Below are 22,322 nucleotides of genomic sequence, written 5' to 3'. Positions count from 1 at the left end.
CTTACTGCAAGGTGCCAGGACTGGCTTGAGGTGATCTAATACATGCAGTGTAAAAAGGGAGACCTCCAGGGGCTGGGTGTAATTGTAGGGAGGCTCCCTGCTGTTGAAGCATTAGATAAACTAACTTCTGGAGCTATGTTCACGTGAACATCAACCATAGTGCCTTCAAACCTCTTGAAAGTAGGAAAGAAATCTCTTTACAGGTAAAATCTCTTTAATTTCACCAGAATCTTAACTTTCAGGAAGATTTGGGGGAAAAAAACTCCAACCCAACAAAACAAACCCCCAAACTAAATAAAAACACCCAATGGTAGCAGTCAGCTATTTCATGAGCAATTTGTGGTCAGAAACCTGTTGATAGCACTCCAAGTTGCACCAGTTGGCCTCAAAATTGAGCCAGCATAATTGCAGACTAATGTTGAGATAACTGCTCAGGATAAGGATCTCTTCTTTTTGCAGGAAATAGACATAAGCTCTTGACAATAATAGCATTCTGCAGTATAAACCTCACTCCCTATTAACCCCAAACCCCAGGTCACCATAAATTCACTAAAGATGCAAACCCATTACACCTGGCATCAGTATAAGTAGTCCAGCACTGGGTGCTGCTATATTTTTCTCCATAATACTTACCGACTGTCCCTCCTCTTTCTTTACTTCACAGCCATCTGTGAGATCATGAAAAGGTATTGAATTCAGCTTTGTCCCATAAGACAACATCCAGCTCAGCCTACATGTGTTGCATGCAGTGACAGACAGTTTAAGAGGTGTGGAAGGTTTAGCTTGCTAACTTTTGTCTGCATGATATCCCTTTTTAGCCCAGACTTCAGGGTGATGCCATTGTCTGCATGATATCCCTTTTTAGCCCCGACTGCAGGGCAATGCCTGGGTGTTCAGTGATACAAGTGGCTCAGGAGTGGTCAGGCTACAGGGGAATGAAGACCCCAGGGACAGCTGGGGTAAAGGAGATGGTTCTATACACTGGGCCTGCAAGGGACAAAGAGGGACAGGGTCTTTGCATGGTCCCTGCTCAGCCAGACTCAGACCAGGACTTGGAGGGGGATGTCATTTCAGCCACCATGTCCTAACAGTGCTGCTGTTGCTGTGTGCTTGCTGCTGGGGTCCAGAGCCAAGGTTTGGTCCTGAAGTCATGCAGGAGGACCCTCTGGCAAGGGCAGGGGGCTCAAGCCACTGTCCAGTGCTTCACAGTCCAAGGCAGCATGGGCAAGCAAGCAGAGTAAGGACAGACGTACACAGCAGCTGCCATACAGGATCAGGACCACTGACCTGACACACTGGAAAAAAAGTCAGATCCATTGCCTTTATGGCTGTCACAACATGCTCTGATTGTCAGCATTCATCTCTCACCTTTTGCATCGAAGCAATTTTATTTGCTGTTATTGGAGCTTTTAAATTGCATTTCCAAAATTCATGGGATGGTGAGACATATTAGGAGAAACAACATTTTCTTTTCTGTTTCATACATGCTCAATGACAAAATAGCATAAAACTAAAAAACAAGTGTCTTCAGAGGAATGTGTCACACATGCTGTGTAAGCAGAGACTGCACCAGACAAGGGCCCAGTGCTGAGGGACATGAGACGAAGAGACACTCAAGGGTGATCAGCACCTTTCCACGTCACTGTCTTGCACTGCTATGTTTAACCAGTGCAGATTAAACCATGCAATTGTGTTCTAATTTCTTGGTCATATTAAAGATACTTCTAAAGTAAAATAGCCCAACAGAAAAACCCATCTACTGTGGTCCTTTGCCACATATCTAGTTGTAATTTATTTACTGACATATCTGAGTAATTTAGGTATATTTCTTGTATACTTAGAACATGAAATTTGGAAGAAATACTGAGTCATGATCTGCTGGATGAGGTGAGGATGGGATGCTTTCAGCCTGCCTTTAGCCATCTGCCTCTATCATCAGTGGAATGAGGAAGAGGCGCTTTTAAAGCAATTTATCTCATCCAAAATAAGCCTCTAAAATGCTTTTCAAATGTATTTTCTCTGTGGAAACTTCACTGAAATCCATTTTCCAGAATAATACAATTACCTGTGTTGTAGGCCAGAGGGGAGCATGGAGGCTCATTGCATTGCAAGCAGTACCAGACAAGCTTCCCTGAGAAGTGCCCTCTGAGAATGATCAAGGTGCCTACTTTTCTTTTCCTGCACCCTGAGCTTGGCAGAAATAACAGCATTTACAGGATATCTTTGTCTTGTCTTTTGATACTTTGAAATATGCAAAGAGTCCTCACACTTTGTATGAGTGGAGCATTTTCTCAAAGGTCACCTTTACAACATGTCTATCCATGGGTGAGACTGGAGGAGATTTCTATAGCTCCTTCAAATTCATAACCACTCATTTTAAGGCCAAGCTGGGTCATTAAGCTATTGAGCCTTGCCTCATGCATGACACAGGCAACATCATTTTCTGTATTCCTGAGTAGGATGAGGATTTTCCCAACTGATAACTGTGTAGGGTTTTAGTCATTGTTTTCTTTAGTCCTCCATGATTTGCTCTCTGCAGTCTTTCTCTTTTCCATTGCTCCTTACCTCTACTTGTCAAGCAGCAGGATTCTCCCTGTTCCACTCTTTACAAGGACCATTTATTACTGCAGTGCCCATAGCTGAGTCTTCATCTTCCTGATCCCTCTCCTCCAATGACCTCCATCACTTTCAAACTGCAGCTGAAAAATTTGTTTCAATCTCTGCTTCTACCTTCCCTTGTCACTGGCACTTTCCTCATTTATGAGTGTGTGAGATGTTTTTATAGAGCACAGTGTTCCTACTGAGAAATGCAGGATGAATTCTGTATATGACACCAAAATGAGACAATTTAACCTTAGATTTCTTTAATAACACCTTTTATCTATAAAGAGTCATGCCATTATAAGGTCATTGAAAAACAGTTAAAATAATTAATTACAAAAATATGCAAAGACTGTACTGTACAGATTTTGCTCTTAGTATTTAATCATTTCTCTGTAATAATAAATACTTGACTGACAAATCAGTTTCTGCATAGCATTGAGGAATTTACTTTCAAACTCAGTTTTAGGTGCATAATGACACTTTCAGTAATAATGTTAGTGAAGCTGCAGCAGGATATTAGTGACGATATACATTAAGGCTGGTGTGAATGTGCGAATTCGAAGATGTTAAAATATGCTAAGAGAGCTCCAGTTTCTGATGCACATAGGTTTTTTTCTTTTTACAAGGCATGAGATATGTTTCAAGTTGATTAATTTTTTTTGCCTGACTTTTATTTTTAGCTGAAGTTTTTGTATATGATTGATTACAATGAGAGCCATAACCTATCCACTTCCTATAATTAACTTTTCACTGATTGCACCGGGCATTGTGTAGATGAAGAGCACCAGGAAGACAATGAGAACAAGCAGAATTATGCCAATGATGATGTACTTCTTGTAATTTCTCCAGATCAGGTGATACAAACACTTGAAAGGATTTACAAACCAAGAGAAGGATGTGCCTGGTCGGCTAAAGGGGGAGAAAGAAAAACAAAAACTTCTGTAAAGGCAGATTCATCTCTTTCCAAAGTTATGCTACTGCAAAATATATGAGTTTAAAGGGACCTTTAACTTCTGGGAATGCACTACAGAGTTTAGAGGGAATGTCCACAATTTTCACAAACTATTGGGTCACTTTTCTTCCACACACCCCTGAGTGCAAGCTCCACACACCACTTGGAATGAAGTTCCATTTCACACTTCATAAATACTCCAATTTATGTCACAATACGGGGTTCAAAACTGCAAACAAGATCATGATAAATCCTAAAGAAGAAATGCAGGCATCTTGAATTTAAGTACAAAAGCTTTCTAATCATTTCAAGGCATCTAGCTTCACAAAAGTGGTAATGAGCCATTGCAAAAACCTGATTGCACTGCAATAGTCATATTGCCATAATAGTCAGAGCTGGATCAGACCTGGCATATGGCTCAAAATGATGGATTTTCAGAAGGAAATTTGAAATAGGCCTCCTGAAAACAGGAAATTAGCTGAAACCCAGGTAGTTTTCCTGTATACGTAAAGAGCCACCTTCTTCTGGTGGAGTATATCTGCATCCCACAATCCTAAGTTTTTTCCAAGTGTTGCCCCATGTTGTGTTCTCCTCCATAACCAGAAGCTTCATCACACTGCACAGTAAAGTTGGGTGCATGCAGAGAGGAAAACAATGTTCTGCTTAGAAAAAATGTTGATGTAGTCTGTCCTCTGGCATGCCACCCAGCTTGGGAGTCACTATGCCTCTGACTCCAACAGCCCTACCCAAGGCAACATCTGTCAGCTTTGTATGGTAGGATGATCTGACAAGTACAGTGGTGCAGAGCAACATTAACACTTGCAAAACTGGGTATTGTCTTATCCAATGTCACTGTCATTGTGCAGATGGTGCAGCAGTAAGGAGAATGACATTAACTGAGGGTCACAAAAAGCTATGGGTCACTCCAGAAAGCTGTTTAAAGAATTTAAGCAATGCCTCAGTTATCTGGTGAACTCACATTCAGCATGTGGAAGTGATGCCAATGTTCAGAAACTGTAAATCTAAAAGGCCAAGTGAGTATCTTTTAATTAAAGACTGTTTTATACTGAGGTGGAAATGACTCAGAAATAAATCTACAAGTAAGCCCTTCAGTTTAAAAGGAATTATTTAAAAACTGAATACTCTGAAGAAAAAAACTACTTGAGTAACAAGACCCTTAGCCTGCATGTTCCAACTGCTTAAAGGCTTTTCATAACCTCTAAACACAGAGGGGGAAGAAGCCAGACTGTTGCTCATTTAATTGGTTTTCCTTGCAACATAGGCAATAGAATGCAGTACCAGTTATAGGAGTGCATTTATTATGATAGAGTGCATCTGGAAAAACATCCTGTCTTGATCAGCAGAGCTGAAGAGATGGATAACCTCAGGGTGCTTTGGCCAGCAGGAAATTACACTCATTGCACCTCATTCTTCATTTGCATGCTTCTCTCTCTAGTACATCTTTGGTACATTAAAGAGTCTGCTACTCTCTATAGCTTCTAGAAGATAATTTTGTTTTTGAAGCTATTTTGTTTCTTAAATTTAAAAAAACTCAATTATACAAATTATCTGAAAATTTGTGTACTTGCCAGGGTGATCCTACATGAAGAACAAAACAAAAAGTGAACCTACAGCACTGGCATAGAGATCTGGGAGGTCCTGACACAAAGCTCCTTGAGATCCACTTCTTCCTGAAGAGAACTCAATTGAAGTGCAGAAAGTTCTCTGTTATCTCTCAGCTGATTTTGACTACTCTGCATGTATGAACCACATATTCCATCTCTCAGGGGCACTGAGTGGAGCCTCCCATTACTTAGTGCAAGATCTGGAGGAAGAGTCTGGTTTTGTGGCTTCTGGGTTAAAACACCTCCAGGCTGTCGGTGCAGCAGAGAAAGGGCCACCAGGCTGGTGACTAGAGCACATTTGAAAATAAAATGCCCTTGAGGTGAAAACGCATGGAGCCCTGGAGCCCCAGCCTGCCTGAGGTGCACAGGCTGGTACTGAAAAAGATGAGAGAAAAATGTGACAGTGCCTTGTGCATCCTGTTGACAAACTTCCTAGTCCTCTCTCCTCTGTAAGACAGTGCTTTAGTTTCTGTTACTGACAATCTTTTAGGCAGACTTCCATCAGGCATAGCTCATCCTGACTTTGGGTTATGATGTTGGGTGAAATATTTCTTTAAATTATTTCCAAGGCTCGTTTTCAACATGTCTCTGATACCTCCAATTTTCAGGCTAAATTTATACCTTTTGTAGGGGTATTGGCAATTCCTTTATGCTGTTTTCTCTTTTTTTCTTGTTTATCCTGAGATATATATCAAACAAACAAAATTAAACAGAAAGTGTAATGATTGCCATTATGATTAGCAATTGATTTTTAGAAGCTTTGGTAGCAGGAAATGTAACATTGAATTCTCTCTGTTTTTTTCTCCTCTTCCTCTTTCTTCCTTTGATCTACCTTATAACTTTAGTAGAACAAAGCACTTCAGCCAAAATAGACTACATGTACATTTTTCAGAACACAAAAAGTTACAGCTGTTAATGTCTTTTAATGTGACAAATACTGAAAGATAAAATGCTCCTTCTAGATAATTTGCCTTTGTTGAACCACTTAAAATGTCCTCATTAAAAAGTCTTATGATGAAGAGTAAGCATCTTCATTTTTTGAGCATGATGTACAATAAAACTAGAGATAGAATTTCAAAGTCATATAATTCACATGTCTAAAGAAGGGCAATGACACTGGGGAAGGATCTGGAGCACAAGTCCTGTGAGGACCAGCTGAGGGAGCTGGAGGTGTTTAGCCTGGAGAAAACGAGGCTCAGAGACCTTATTGCTCTCTACAACTGTGTGAAAGGAGGCTATAACAAGGTGAGATCTGGTCTCTTCTCCCAGGTAACAAGTGACAGGCTGAGAGAAAATGGCTTCGAGTTGCTCCAAGGAAGGTTTAGATTAGATAATTTATAAACCTAAAGGGTTGTCAAGTATTGGAAAAGGCTTCCCAGGGAAGTGGTATAGTCACCAGCCCTGAAGGTATTTAAAAGACCTGTAGATGTGGTGCTTCTGGACATGGTTTAGTGGTGAACTTGGCAGTGTTGGGTTAATGGTTGGACCCAATGATCTTAAAGTTCTTTTCCAATCTAAATTATTCTATTATTAACATAATAAATATAATCCATCTGATCTTTATACGTGACCAAACTGAGGTATTGGGTGTATGTGTAAGTTATGATGATTTAAGATGTTATAACATGCCAGGTCAGCTATGGAATGAGCCCATGTGTGAACTCTAGCTAAGGACAAATGTACGGCAATGCAACTTATTTGGGTTTCCAGAGGAAGGCATTTTAGCTAACCTGGAAGTTGCTGCCAGCTATGAGTGCCAGCAGTCAGGTAATGCACAAGCTGGACAAATAGCTTGCTCAAGTTTACAGCAGGGAAGAGGAGAAAAGCCAGGAGAGAAGCAAGGAAACCTTCCCTTTCCCATCTCCCGCTGAATGCCCCTTTCCCAGCTTGTTTAATGAGTATGCTCCTACTCACTTGGGTTTTTCCAAGGGTTCAGGCTCTTTTCGAGCTTTGCCTACTGGATTCTTCTCAGCTTCTTCTGCTGTGACTAAGTGAAACTCAGCTTCCACCTTGCCCTGGATCAGAGAGATGATATGTGAGCATCCAATCCTGTGTTATTATCACTAGATCACAGCAGGAGATTGTGGAGAAATGATGGAACTAGCATCCAATCCTGTGTTATTATCACTAAATCACAGCAGGAGATTGTGGAGAAATTATGGAACCGATCGAGGGCAAAGGAAATCAATTAAAGAAAATAAGATAATCTTTGCAGTTGAAGAGGAAGCACAAAGGAAAATCCAGGCACAAATTCCTGACTTAGCACAACGACTAGAGAGGTACAATCGTCTAGGAAAGAGAGGTAGGATATTTTCTTCCAGACCTATAAATATATTTTCTGCTTCCTAAATTATAGCGTAATTTATCTGAGAAGTTGTGTCTTCTATTGGTCACACATCCTGGCAGAGCCAAATGACTGAGATTTGGGATTTGGGTCCAAGCTCCCAAAATGGTCTGTGGCCATGTAAGCACATCAGCTTGGGTTTTCCTTCACTAGCTCATACAGCTCTGCGTCATGCTCAGTTTCATGTAGACATACCCTAATGACCATGTGAAAAATTAACTACTGGGATGTACTTCATGCCTAAACACATGCACTCCAGCTAGGAAACAGGGGATCAGAGCTGTCTTTCATTTACACTGTGGATCCCTGTACTGCTCTAACAGTACAAGGAGCCTTAAAGACAGGAAAAATGGAGAAGCTGTGTTAAACAATGAGAACCCAGATTAAACACAGAAAGCCCTTCAACATTATGAAGAGAAGCTGCAGCAGAAAACCCTGAAATAAATGGTTAGGTACACGCTGCTGCAAGCCTTGTTATGCTAGAGGCTTCAGGTAAATGAAAATTTGTGTGGCAACATTTATAGTCTTCCTAGAAGGGTAATTCTAACACAACAAGTCTTGCAGTTCGGAGGAAGCTGTCATTGTCCTTTGCATTCCTCTATACTGGTTGTATTCTGCCACTAAACCAAAAATATTGAGCACAGTTCAGCAAGAAGAGGGGATTTTGCTCTTTCTACTTGATACATGCCACTAGAAGGAGAGTCATTGTAGACTTCAAAACCACTTCCTTTGCCCAGGTTGAAGTCAGACATAAACAGTAAAGAAATAAATAATCAGATGAGCTTCTTTCCTGGATTTCCTCAGCTGACATAAAGTTGACTGGAAACACCTGATTTTCCACTTTGCCTATTCAATGTGCTGAGAGACAAACAATGTGAGAAAGCAAAGTGAAAGTACAAAGTGCTCTGATTGCCTGGGCTTATCTGAACCAAATCTATGGGGAACCATTAAAGCATTTGGAGGAATCCTGTGGCTTGCCAGTAGTGGTTGCTCTGTCTGTCTCAGGGTCTCAGCAGAGCATATCAGGCACAGAGAAAAGCTGTTCATCTGTAGTGGGCTGCCTACCGTGAGCTCCCCAGCCTTGATGAAAGGCCACCAGCCTCTGACACGCTTCTGCTGAAATATGGAGATCTTGTTTTCTTCACTTGCTGCCACAACCATGTCTACTTCACAGCTCTTGGCTGTCTTTGCTGCTCGAGGGAACCCATTCAGGTTCAATTCAAGAGTGCCTGGAGGGAGAAGTAGGATGACAACACTCAGAGAACAGACAGACACAAAGGCATTCAAACTGCAGCTTTCAGATGAGATACATGGAGCAATGCAGCAGCTTGGGCCCAAGTGTCAGAGCTGGGGAATCTCTCCATACTGTAAGCACAATACAGATCAATTTGTATTGCCCTGGCATCATTTCAACTGATTCCAAGAGTGCCTGGAGGGAGAAGTAGGATGACAACACTCAGAGAACAGACAGACACAAAGGCATTCAAACTGCAGCTTTCAGATGAGATACATGGAGCAATGCAGCAGCTTGGGCCCAAGTGTCAGAGCTGGGGAATCTCTCCATACTGTAAGCACAATACAGATCAATTTGTATTGCCCTGGCATCATTTCAACTGATTCCTAATTATTACAGATCAATTTGTATTGCCCTGGCATCCTTTCAACTGATTCCTAATTATTGCCTCTCCAAGAAATGGGTAAGTTTGCAATGTGATGCTTCAGTAAAAGACAAGCAAAAGTTGGGACTCAGACACTATTTTGTACACACCTCTACAAAACAGAGGTCTGGAGAGACCTCAGGTGAAGCTCAGGCAGATCCATTGCATACTTACCCAAGAAATCATCTGAAGAAAGTCTTTCAAAATCCCACACCTGAAGGACCAGCTCTGCAGGTATTTTGCGTTCTGCCTTTTCCAAGGAAAATATGTTTTCTCTTTTACTAACCACCATCCGTTTCTCTGCTGGGAGATAGTGGAATGGGAACACAAAGCGCCAGTTGAAGTTGCCCTCTCCTGTCAAGGAATTGTAATGTACGTCTGTCTCCTGTTTGTCCTCTTCCAGGCCCTTTATCCACCTACAGCACACACACAGTGGAAAGCACTGCTGTCACCAGGGGAGCTTGAATTGTAATTGTCATTATTTGGTTACAAGCATGACCACTTAGTAATTCCTTCCCAATCAGTATGAGGCAACACACCATTCAGGACTGTGATATGCAGCAACAGGCTATCTCAGCCACCTTCCAGCTGTGGCACAGGCTGCAATAATGGCCAGTGGTGATCAAAAGCTGAGAGTAAGGACATGGTTTTTTGTTTTAATAAAACCCCAAATTACCAGTTGGTCATTTGCTACTGGCCAAGACATCTCTCTTCTTTGGGACAGGCAATGACAGCATAGGTCATTTATCCAGTACTAATCACCCTATATTCACATTGTTCCACACTAATCCCTTGTCAATGTCCCAAGACAAATTTCAGTGCTCAATATTAGAGCCTAAATTGTTTGTAGTTGCTGTTTGCAGGTATAAACATGGCATAAGTATGGCTGGAGAAGTCTCTCTGGTGGTTTTTTTTGTGACTTCCTCTTGGTTTCTGCTACAGTGTGCACAACATCAGGTGTGCTATGGTACAAAAGGACAATGCTTTCCTAAACATAATTTTCTCTTCTGAAGAGTTCTGCTAAGGTAATGATCCAGCTAGGTATGTTTCAGTTCCAAAGATGATTTATCACAGCTAGAGTAAAGATTAGAATTTTTGTGCTGCATCCAAAGAGTGGCTGCAAGCTCCAATGTTTCAAAAAGGAATTGTGAAAAATGGCAACAATCTGAAGCATGGCACTGCCCCCAGTGCAAATCAATGCCTGGTGACAGCCACAGTGTCACATACCCTGTCTGAACATAATGAGATTTCTGTCTTCATCATTAATGCACAGAACCAAAAAGTTTTCCACTCCTGGTTTCCCTGTCAGACCATTCTGACATTGATAGAGTTGTCCTCATGTTATCACACAGCTCAGCACAAAGTCTGGTTTCCTATTCCTCAATTTCATGCTCTCAGAGCTACTCTGCCACTGCTCTGAAGATGTTTGTTTATTGCTAAGTTGGATATATGTGTGTGAACACCAGTGATTTCAGGTCCTCTCAGGGTACTGCAAAGGGAGGTTTGCTCAGCCTGTGTGTGCAATACCCACACTTGCAGCACACTGGGGGCCATATGGCTGTAGTGGTGTGTGCTCCACCTGGGCTAGTATCACCTGCTCCAAAGAAGTGGTGCCACTCCCAGTGCCCCACACAGTTTGGTCAGAGGTAATGCAAGTTTCCCTGGTAAAATGATGTAGATACATCCTACACAGGGTAAAAGCTGCTACCAGATTGCTCCATCCTTATGCTTACTTTGATCCCAGTGCTCCCTCCTTCAGCTTTTTGCATTTGGTCTTTGGCAACACTAGATCAGATTTTCAAGGGAAATTCATTTTTCCATATGCCTGGTGCTCCACACACTCATATTGCCTTATTAGTCTCATTCTCCAGTAGTGGAAAACCAGCAAGAAATCTAAGACCAGTCTGGCACCTGAAGTTCCCAACATTTTGTACTGCCACCTATGCCATCATTTCTCCCCACCTCTCTCTGGTACTGCATTCAGAAACAGAAATTTTAAAGCAGTACTTCAAAACAGGCAAGTAATTAAGAAGTAACCTGGTACCCTTTCAGGAAAGAGCTTATTTGAGTGTCAAGATCCCTTTTCGTCTCACTCTTTTCATTTTATGTGACATAGTTTACTGGTTAGCCTAGTAACGTCTGTGAAGCTGTGACAGATGTTTTGTCTGCAGCAGGAAGGAGTTGGAGAGCAGAAAGTGCCCAAGTGATGCTTCCCTCAGCACAGCCACAGTCCACACACACTCCCCACATGAGGTTGGAAAATATTTCCAATACAAATAACCTGGAAAACACCTGCTTTCTTGTTCCTAATGCAGTCACAATTCCCTTTTCTCTGATTATATCAAACCTCTCTGCAGCTGTGTAAGCTCTTATAGTTCAAATTCTGTGTTTGATCTCTTGCTAAACTGTGAGCTTGGTTCTTTTCTTGTGCCATCTCTGCCTGAGCAGGAATTAATGACTAATGTAATTTTATAGTTACCCAATTTTAAGAGGGGAATAAAAGAAAAAGGAAGCAGTATCCAATATAGATGAGTAATTTAGGGATGTAGAGAACAGTGCCAATGTCACAGAAATAGCTTATCAAATACTCTCACAACACAATTTTTAATCTGATTTTTGAATGAAATATTACACGTTTTGTTGAAGACAAGTGCTGAAGAACTTACCCTTTTACATAGATATCACTTGATTTTTGCCCCATAAAGATATTTTCATCTTCTAGAATTACATCCTCTGTATTCCAGATTATTACCCTCAGTTCATAGCTGAAACAGAAAAGAAAGTGGGCCTGTGTATACTCAAGCTCTGTTCAGACACTAATGCAAATCTCTATCAAATAATTCCTTTATAAAGTGAGAAATGTTGTATTTGTGTGTCAGCCTCAGGTCTCTTCTGTTTACAAGAGTCTAGTGATGGAGTGGGCTCCTCTCAGCTCTTGGAGTATGATGGACAACATCAGGGTCACTGCCAGCTTTGAAGGGATGAAAAATTCCTTGTTTTTTATTTATCTGTTTCTTTTCACAAAAATGCTGCAGTGAAACAAGCTTGCTAATAGAAAACAGATCTCCTTGCGAGGTGCTTTTAAGAAGAAATGCCTAAAAACATTTGTGTTTGGTGCAATCTCATGCATTAAAAGGGAAGAAAAGGACTTCTTAGAGATATTTTCATTTAAGCAAGTGCAATCATCTTTAGAAGCAATAGTAAAAGAAATTTAACTTTTCCCATTCTTTCCACTCTCTATATGCAGCCATTTGTGGTGGCCAGCCAAAGATCTAGATTGACTCGAAATACAGATGTTGCAGGTGACATAAAAAATTGATACTCAAAACTGTAGATATTTCTTGAGTCATTGTATGAACTGCAAAATAATAGTTTTTCTTTAAGAAAGGCAAACAAACTATGTCTGAGAACACCAAAATATGATTTTTATGGTATGATATGTCTTGTCTTGGAAATAGCCTCAATATAAGGTGTGAAACAATTTGCCCCAGAAGTTACCAGATATCCTAGACCATGGAGCTCTTAAGGAGTGTTGACCATGAAAATCAAGCCTCCATGCAAGCCGAAGAAATCATTTGCAATGTCCATGAAAATCAAGCCTCCATGCAAGCCAAAGAAATAATTTGCAATGCTCCATCAGAGCCTTGTTCAGTCAAAGATTGTCAATAAGAAACGTGTTCACAAAGTATTTGAAGTTATACAGAGCCTGGAACCTCTTTTGGTGCAGCAAATGCACATTTCTCAGCAAGATATGCAGCTTCTGTTGGTGTGTTTGCTTTTGTTTTCATAAATGGCTTGATGGTAATTTCTCCTGTTGTAGTAGACTACAAAAGCAGCAGCAAAAATTTGGTTTTGTGGGCCTGATTAGTTTTAAATCCTTGGTTTGTTTGTTTGTTTGTACAAAGCTTGTTGTTAAGGACTTTTATAGAAAGTTCTGTTCTGAAGGAGGTAATTTTTACACAGACTTGTTTGTTTGTCAAGTCTTGGCTTTTGTAGAAGGAAAGGAAAATAAACAAGTTTTTATCAGACTATATCTTGTTCAAACATAAATAATATAGGAATAGTACCTGATCCTGTTTCAGACATAAAATTCTCAGGAAAGACCTTGCTAAATTATAGCAAATGTGCAGTATTGCTTGTAAATTAGCATAAGTAAATGTGAAATTTCTTCTTCTATCTGTTGCTGCTTTATGTGTTTCTTGATCTTATCTTTTAATGAAGTGCTGGAATTCCAATAGGTGTAATACTACTGCATCAGATTAAAGAGCTCAACAAGGTCGAGTAAGTTATCTCACTGAAAGTGGTAGTGAAAGCAGAACTACTTCTTTCAGCTCAACAGGTGTATGATAACATTAACTCTTGTGTCTAGCCACCTGCAATCTCTATATGAAAAAGGGAAAGCGATATTTTTGCAAAAGAGGGGATAGACCTTGTTGAAAAAATCACCAACAGTTGAGTTGTTTAATGGAGGATACCAAACTAGATGCTCTTGTTTCACTTGAAGTCATGTGACCCTAAGGAAACGTTTCTTGGGACCAGAGATGTTTGTTTTAATGGTTTTTTTCTCCTATTTCTTTCCAGACACTTAAGAAAGACTAGGTCTTTGAAGAGTCATGCACAGTGGTGGGAGGAAAGCATAGAGTATTACCCTTTGGGTTTTCTTGGTGAAATGTCCACTGGGGGTCCTGGCAGAGGCATATCTCTAGGAAACATGTCAATCCACATCTGTACACGACCCTTGAAAACAAAGAGATAAACATCTCTCTAACCATATTTCACAGACACTTTAAGTGTTGTTCTGATATTCAAAACCACCACTTCCTCTGTAAGCACCAACCAGCTCATTGTCCTGTAACTCTGATTTCATCTATAAGCTTTCCATACAACTTTTTCATGCACATATTCTTTCACTTGGCAACAGAAGCTTAGACACCTAAAGGGCATTAGGACTGTGGGCAATAATTATGTGTTTAATAGACATTGCAGTGATCAACAGCTTTTAAAAACATTATTGCATCAAGGCAGGTTTTTCAGTGAGACTGTTGAGATAACTGAGGTTATCTCAGTCATCTGGTTTGAAGTTATCTCAACAGTCCAAAGAAGGGCAAGAAACATGGTGAAGGGCCTTGAGGGGAAGCCATATGAGAAGCAGCTGAGGTTACTTGGTCTGTTCAGCCTGGAGAAGAGGACACTGAGGAGAGACCTCATCACTGTATGCAACTTCCTCATGAGGGGAAATGGAGGGGGAGGTACTGAACTTTCTGACAACCAAGGGAATGATCTGAAGTTGTGTCAAAAAAGCTTAGTTTGGATATTAGGAAAAGTTATTCACCCAGAGGGTGGTTGGGCACTAGAAGAGCTCCTCAGGGCAATGGTCACAGCCCCAAGCTTGATAGAATTCAAGAAATGCTTGGACAATGCTCTCAGGCACATGGTGTGACTCTTGGGGATGTCCTGTGCAGGGCAGAATTGGACTCAATGATCCTTGCAAGTCCCTTTGAATTCTGAATATTCTGTGATTCTGTGAAATTGGTGAAATTGGAATAGAACTCAACCATTGTCAGCTTCAAGGTGAAAATCCATGTAAAAATAGTATGTGATGAATAGAAAAAATAACCAAAGTTTAGATATAAGCAGATGTTTTGTTAACTTATAAAACTAAAGCATTTAAAAGAATGAAAATATGCAGTTACACCTTGTGCAATTACTGTGTATTTGGGTAATTGGCTGTATACATATAAGGTGGCAATTTAGGCTGATACTGTACAAAGTCTCATGTACGGTGCCACACTTGGATGCAGTATCTGTAAGTTTGCAGATACAAATAGAAACCACAATAACTGGAGGAAATTAAAACTGCTCCTGGGTCTACCATCACCACCAGCCCTGATCTGCTGTACCTGTTCCATGCCTGGCTTATCCTTATGGTAGAGAGGTCGAGTCTCAATGTGCTCTGGGACCAGTTTGTATCCGGCTCCAGGGATCTCTTCCCAAGCACGTAAAACCTTTAAGGAGAGATGTTCATACGATTCAACTGGCTCCTCTATAGGAAAGAATAAAACAAAAAGAACAAAGAGAGCTGAATTATAATATTGACCCCCTTGGTAATACGTTCCATTAATTATTAAAGGTAGTCATTAAAATTTTGCATGAGTGAAGAGGAAGATTTTATGTATTCCAGCTGAATAAAGAAGGGCCTTGAAATGCATTTAATTTTCATAAATAAGGGTACCCACAGGGGTAACTAGAAGGCAGCAGTTTATCTGTAAAGCACGGCAAATCGACAGGGGTAACTAGAAGGCAGCAGTTTACCTGTAAAGCACAGCAAATCATTTCACTATTACAGTAGCAGTTTTTAACAGAAAGATGGAAGAAACCTGTAAACTACTCTTTTTACAGAAAACTGCAAATTTTTACAACTCATGAAAGACAAGGAGACTTGAATTTTGAGAAAGCTGACAGGAAATGGGCACTTGCAGTTATCTACACCTCATTTTGGTTTGTGTGCAACAACAAAGACCCTCTAGAGAACCGAATCACACTTCAAGGGAAGAGAGTCCATGGGCAAGAGCATGACACCTCCTGACTGACTCAGCTTGGCCACTGGAAGGGAGACCCCAGAGAATGGCATCTCAAGGAAGGACCAGTGTTAATATTGAAACTAGGTGGATTTTGGAAAGCAGAGAAACCCTTTTGAGTTCTTGAGCTTCTCTTTCCTCCCTTTTCTGTGTCTGCTCCCCACAAAAAGAGCCCAGACTTTTGAAGAATGATTATCTCCTAGATTAGAAGTACCCAAGTGAGAACAAGGTTCAGATTTATTTGTGTCAGCAAACTGTTACCACTTTTCTTATCGTTGTTGCTATCTCCGAGTTGCTGGTAGCTGACAAAGATTCATTTGGAATTTAAACAGTAGGTATTAAACTCTTGTAATGGCTCAGAGAGTGAGGAAGGATGACCCTGTGGCTGTGAGTCTTGGTTGCCTCTCATGCACTAATTCATGTTTGAGATGTGATGTATTTCATCTAATTTTAGCCATCTAAAAAAAAGGTCTCTAGCCTGACCTAAACAGTCAGGCAGCCTCAGCAGCAATGACACAGATAGTCCTGAGATATCCCATATCCTCTCAAAGACACCTTTATAAAGATTGTTTTTACCTCTGAGGGTGCCTATTTCTTCCCATTGGCTACAGGTAGTCATAGACTACTGGAGAGTAGTAGATAGGCAATTGGACTAGATGATTGTTGTAGGTCTCTTTCAACTGAACTATTCTATTCTAGAGCAAAGTTAAATTATTCTTTCCCTTGCAATTTAACACTGGATAAATAAATATAATTTTCTCCACCTGTACAGTGGAAATGGTACTGCTTCCCTGTGAAGGCTGACAGCTGGACTGAAGGCCTCACTAATGAGAACAGCATTGTCCTTGACAAGATAAGCCTGTATCCCTGAGACTAACGAGGTAAACACCTTGTGAGAAAGGAAGAAGATGACCATAAAAGGAGGATGTTTTGGGATAATTTGTAAGGGTATGCGTAAGCAGCTGTTAACCAATAAATTAAGCATTTCCACATCACTGACCAATAGGTAATTAACATGGTGTGTGCACAGTGTGTGCAAAACAATAAAAAGCAGCAGTGTAGAAATAAAATTTGGCTATCATCATAGAACCTGTCTTGACCATCTCTACACACACAGCAACGTCTGCAACACTTCCCCTTCTCAAGAGTCATATCTGGGTTTTCAGTTAGATTTACAGATCCAAATTATGACCTTCACAGAAACCCATCAGGAAATAAGGACCCAGATGTACTTGTCAGAATGGCAATCTGGATAGAAATTATGTAGAAGACTGTATGCTATAAACTATTTCTGTATAACATGTTGAAAAACTTGTACATAAGTACTTTGGTCTTTGCCATCTGGCTATTTCCTTGCATCTGATTTCCATTATCTTGTCTGATATTGGTTTGTCTGAAGCTCATTTTAGTGGACCAGAATTTTGATTGAGGGATCCTGTTGCTGGTAGTCACACTCAGTCATTTGCTAGTGAGGAAAACAAGCAGCAACACTGGAGTAAAAAAATCTATTTCAGGCCAAGAAACCAAAAATAGATCAACACTTCTCCCTTCAACAGTGCTACCTTAACAGCCTTCCACTCCAGATATGAGCTGTATTTTGTAGTTGCCAAGAAGAATGTGGTCAAAAACAAATAAACACAGATAAGAGAGTGAAGGTTTTCCTACATTGCTACAGTGTCCACTACTGTCTCCAAGACTGACACCTTTTGTTCTCCTTGAAAGACTCCATCCTCACACCTCTTATACTTATCTCAAGTATAAAATTGAATCATAGAACAGTTTGGATTGGAAGAAACATTGAAAGATCATCTTGTCCACCTCTCCTGCCATGGGCAAGGACACCTTTCACTGATGGCTCTGTCCCACTCTACTCCAATGTGATATGGACACTCAAGGTCATGGTAGCTCTTTTTAACCTGGGAGCTCTGAAAGTAAATTATGTCCTGTCATTTGAATTCATGGACCCTACAGATACCTGGATTAACACAGTGCTGTGTTAGTGTTCAGGAGAGCAGTCAGAGTGGTAATAACCAAGAGGAGTCAAAAAAACAACAGAAAGGAAAGGCAAGTAGGTAAGGTAGGAATGGCAGGTAAGGGGCCTGGAGTCTAACTGTGGTCAGAGACTTACTTGATCTCGAGTAACTCCTTCACATCTGTATTTCCCTTTGCCCTCTACTCACTTCTTGCATCTCTCTACTTTAATGTTTCAATTTAGATAGGGAACGCATTTTTTGAAAGACTCTCCCTGACTTCCCATGCTTTGATATGCTGTGTGGAAGGATCTCAGAACATGCAACCTGGATTCCTTTCAGATCAGAACTAAGCCAGAAGACGTGTTCCAAGAGGGTCCTCAACCAATCCTAGGATTCCCATCCTTGGGATCAGGTAAGAGCTAGTCCAAAGCATCCCCCAACAGCCATCATGGATTTGACAGGTCATCAGCAACTGTTTCACCATACAGATTCTCTGCAACTGTGCTACTGCAACAACTAATAGAGACACAACCTTCATTGCCAGAGTTATATGAGTGTTTCAAAGCAGACATAGGCTCCAGCAATTTGACTTTAGAGTACATAGCACAACAGGGCCCAGCTACAGCTTGGGCAGCCTCTTGGTACTGCTACAATGCAACTGAAGAATGTCAAACTACTTCATTACCATTCTCATCTTCTGTGAAGATTGTCTGTCCCTTAAAGACTTTTGTTCCTACTTGTATCTCCCCTGGTCGCATGAAGGGTCCACTTATTCTGTAGTCCTTACACAGCTTAGTGAGGATCTCGCTTGGCTTGGTTGCATCTCGCCATGCATTGTACCCTTCTCTGCAAGGGGGGAACAGAGAGTGAAGAGAAATGGATTAGTTTTTCCTTCAGCAAAGTGCACTGACAAATCAGCATTTTCCACGCAGAGATTCATTTTGTGGTCAGTGGCCCTGACATCCGCTCAGTCAAACTTCTACTTTGAATTTCCAGCACTACTGCTTACTTGAGACACCCTCTCTGTTCAGGTCCTGGGGACTAACCACTCCTTTCTTCTAAAACACATGCAAATCTGAGGCAGCCTTACCCCAGCTTAGATAAAGTAATCCAAGCATTGGCATGCTTCCCAAGAGGAAAAGGACCAGAGCACATTCCATGTTCTACCTAAAGGATTCAAGCCTACATGTTCTACCTCCATTCAAGGAGAAGTGTTCTGTGGCTTCCAAATGGAGAGGAGAAGCTGAGGTTATCTGGGACCTGGAACAAGCACATGAAGAAATATCTCACACTGGAGACTGAGCTGGCAAGGGAAGCTTTGAGGTTTGGTCTGTGTTCCTGCATTGCTTTTTTACATTGTCCACACTTTATAGATAAAATGAGAAGCAATCAATGGATAACCACAAACCCACATCTCCTAGTTTAGTGCCCCACACCAGAGTAGTGGAGTTATTTTAGGCTAATTTTCTCCATGTTAGGTAATTATTAACAACCCTGAGAGTGCAGCTGTGTGGCAGGGGCCAGGAGCTCAGCATCACTGCCTCACAACCCCTGTTAGAAGCCATGCCACCAGCCCTGCTCTGCTCCTGCTCCCTCCAGGGCCAGGCCAGTCCCATCAGCCTTGCTGCAATCACTCCTGTTGCAGATGAATAACAGAGAGCAGAGCCCTGGCAAAACTTTACAGATTTTTCCCCATTTGCCCTTTCAGATGAATAACAGAGAGCAGAGCCCTGTCAAAACTTTGCAGATTTTTCCCCATTTGCCCTTCATGCCTGTCCAAAGGCAGTTTATCAAGCAGGTTTGTAATACATCAGCTGTTTAGTATCTAAAATACTTCCTGAACAAACAGTGCTGTTAATTTTAAAATATCCACTTCCCACTGAGGCTGGCAGCTACACAAATCCAATACTAAGCTCTTTGGTGAATTTTAATTAAAATACCTCCTGCAACACTTTTGTGCTGAAGAAAGCATAATATTTAGCCACATCTGGAACTTCTTCTGCAAATCAAGTCACTCACTGTGTGCTTTGTTGCTGTCTGAAGAAGTACTTACATTTCATACTGACTCTGTAACCCACAGGTAGCTCGATGTCTGCTATAGAAACGATTTTCCAAATCAATTTTAGTCTCCCCAATGAGATCATCTGTCCCCACAAAGTCATGGTCATAGATCAAAACCTTGAGCAAGGAATCCTTGGGAAATGTGGCTTGGATCTCAAATGATCTACAGGAAAAATTGAGATCTACATGCAGTTAAATCAATTTTGAAGCCTAAAAGACAAAGTTAATGAATACCGTGCAAAAAATGTGATAATAATGTTCTTTCTATTAAGCAGTGGCGTTTTGTTAGTAGTGCTTTTTGCTTCAAGTAAATATTTGAACATGCTAGAAACACACAGTGCAAAAGTATATTCCTTCTCCTGCTTCCCTACCACCCCCTGTACAGTTCTAAGATTTTTTTCTACCTACAGCAGACAGAAATGGAATGGAGCTGGTCAGCTGCAATGACTTATCCTGAATCCAACAGAGATGGAATTCTGGAAATTACAAGGGTAATGAAGCTGTATGTAAGAGTCCTCACATGCTTTACAAAAGCCCTAAAAGGGATATCTGAATCTATTCTGTTTTCTTCCAAAAGCTGCAGATTAAATATTGAATGCAGGAATTTGGGAGCACCCAACAAAATGATCAGGCAAAAGTTCTAAACAAATATCAAAAAAAGCAACAATCAGAACTCTTTTTTCACTCGGTGCATTTTTCAGGGATAGGAATCATCATTGTTGAGATGTTTAGGGAAGTTGAAAATATAAAAGTGATTGTTAAAGAGATTTGACAAATTAGTGAAAGACAGGACATGCTGATCAGCACAACACTGGCTCCAGATTTCTGCAAAGCACAGGCAAAACTGAGCTTTGTCTCCTGAAGGATGAGTTTCTCAAACTGGCCCAAGTTAATTTTGTAGCAACAGCAGAGCAGTTTTTGGAGGAGAGAGCATTGGTAATGGTTTGGCTAGAGGCTGATGGTGTCCCGCTGACCAGGATTTCTGGGGTGACAAGATGTGCTTACTATGACTGATGCTCCTGCTGCAAAGGAGTTGCTGTGCAGTCACTCCACTATTGCCTGTGACAGCAGCAGCAAGGACTGTTCAAATGAACAGCCCATTCTTAACCTTGTCTAAAACAAACATAGCAGCAATTTCCCATTCCATCTAATGAGTCTATAATGGCTGTGCTTTGTGGTTTATCATAATTATGGACCATTTGCAATTTCTGCTAAGGAATGACAGAAACTGAGATAGCTTGCTATGGAGGGGCCACTCTGTTCTTGTCTCTTCTCCATAGAGTTTTAAGTCTCTGCTTTTGCAGACAGGACCCTATCCTAGCAGCTTTCTGTGCAAAGTAGTATAGTATCTCTGGTTTGATGCTCTTGCATAATAATTCCATCCCAATTCAATACATTTTCAACCTTCTTAAAGCAGGGAAATTTACTGGAAAAAAATCACAGCTATTAGCATTAACAATATAAATAAGGCACTGATAATGCAAAGTGGATGTTTACTGACAGCTTGCCCCTGACTTCCCCATTCAGAAGGCTATACAAGTTCAAAAAACTATTTTTGTTAGTTCTAGTCCTAAAATTATGAGATTTATTTGGCACTCTGTTCAACCTGAAATAGGAACAAAGACTGTGAAATCACACTTTACTGTTCTGATATTTATTTCACTTTAAACTTAACGATTGTATTAATTTGCACAGACAGTATCATTTGTTGCCTCATTTCCTCTCATGCATCTATTTGCAAAACCTCTCACAGATTGCATCACTCAATGTGTTTTGATGGGTATGAAAATGAAATACTTTATAATCATACAGGGTGGCAGCAGTTCTCAACATTTTATCCAGCAGCATTGCAAAACACCCAAACAGGCAGAAATCAAAATATAGCACACTTTGTAATAGTAACAGCTACAGTGATAAAGCACAAATTACACTGAATAAAAAAATAAGCCATCACTGACCTTCCAAATACAGGGTTTAGCTGCTTGGGGATATAGTTCTCCCTGTCTTTAATTTCTGTGTTGCCAAGTCTCAGCACAATGTAGGGATCTGACTTGCCATCTGGATCAGCTGGGCTGAGGTTAAATGCCTGTTAGGAAGAAAAACTGTGTCCTCAAGAAGTTTGCTTAAATACAGCATGGTTGTGACACAGACCTATAGTTTCCTGCCCAGTCTTGGGTGTTCTGGAAGTGCAAGGGCTTTGCTTGCCTCATGTAATGTAAAACTTGGCATTTAGCTTTGCAGGCTACTGGGAAAATATGATCTGGAGAAAAAGAGAGTTTGCAAAGGTGAAGCAGATATAAGTGCTGTCCCATCACTAAGATGAAAAAAGATGAGCGGGAGAGGCAGTGATGAAGGAAGAAGCTGATTGCACAAATGCATGTAGGATTCAGGAAACATTTCCCCAAAATATTGTTCCAGGTCTTTGAACAGTACAAAAAAGTTCTTTATAGAATCACAGAATTGTTAAGGTTGGAAGAGACCTTTCAGTTTTTATATTCAGGAAACAATCTCTTCCTATTCTTCTCTT

General features: G+C 40.8%; 1 protein-coding gene across 1 annotated transcript in view; it reads right to left on the bottom strand.

The window, feature by feature from the left end:
• Positions 1 to 3,286: 3,286 nt before the first annotated feature.
• LOC103798614 (fer-1-like protein 6) overlaps positions 3,287 to 22,322 on the bottom strand; it is a gene marked incomplete at its 5' end in the record, with an annotated part of 33,089 nt that continues 14,053 nt past the window's right edge. Inside the window, 10 exons of the mRNA XM_009070889.1 lie at positions 3,287 to 3,513; positions 7,096 to 7,196; positions 8,591 to 8,754; positions 9,358 to 9,599; positions 11,850 to 11,948; positions 13,832 to 13,920; positions 15,084 to 15,226; positions 18,420 to 18,580; positions 19,788 to 19,958; positions 21,754 to 21,881. Of these exons, the coding sequence (XP_009069137.1) occupies positions 3,327 to 3,513; positions 7,096 to 7,196; positions 8,591 to 8,754; positions 9,358 to 9,599; positions 11,850 to 11,948; positions 13,832 to 13,920; positions 15,084 to 15,226; positions 18,420 to 18,580; positions 19,788 to 19,958; positions 21,754 to 21,881 (1,485 nt within the window). The remainder of the gene's footprint in view (positions 3,514 to 7,095; positions 7,197 to 8,590; positions 8,755 to 9,357; positions 9,600 to 11,849; positions 11,949 to 13,831; positions 13,921 to 15,083; positions 15,227 to 18,419; positions 18,581 to 19,787; positions 19,959 to 21,753; positions 21,882 to 22,322) is intronic.

Source organism: Acanthisitta chloris, unplaced genomic scaffold (genome assembly GCF_000695815.1).
Source record: "Acanthisitta chloris isolate BGI_N310 unplaced genomic scaffold, ASM69581v1 scaffold6423, whole genome shotgun sequence".
NCBI lineage: Eukaryota > Metazoa > Chordata > Aves > Passeriformes > Acanthisittidae > Acanthisitta > Acanthisitta chloris.
This window is presented reverse-complemented; position numbering and strand designations above follow the sequence as displayed.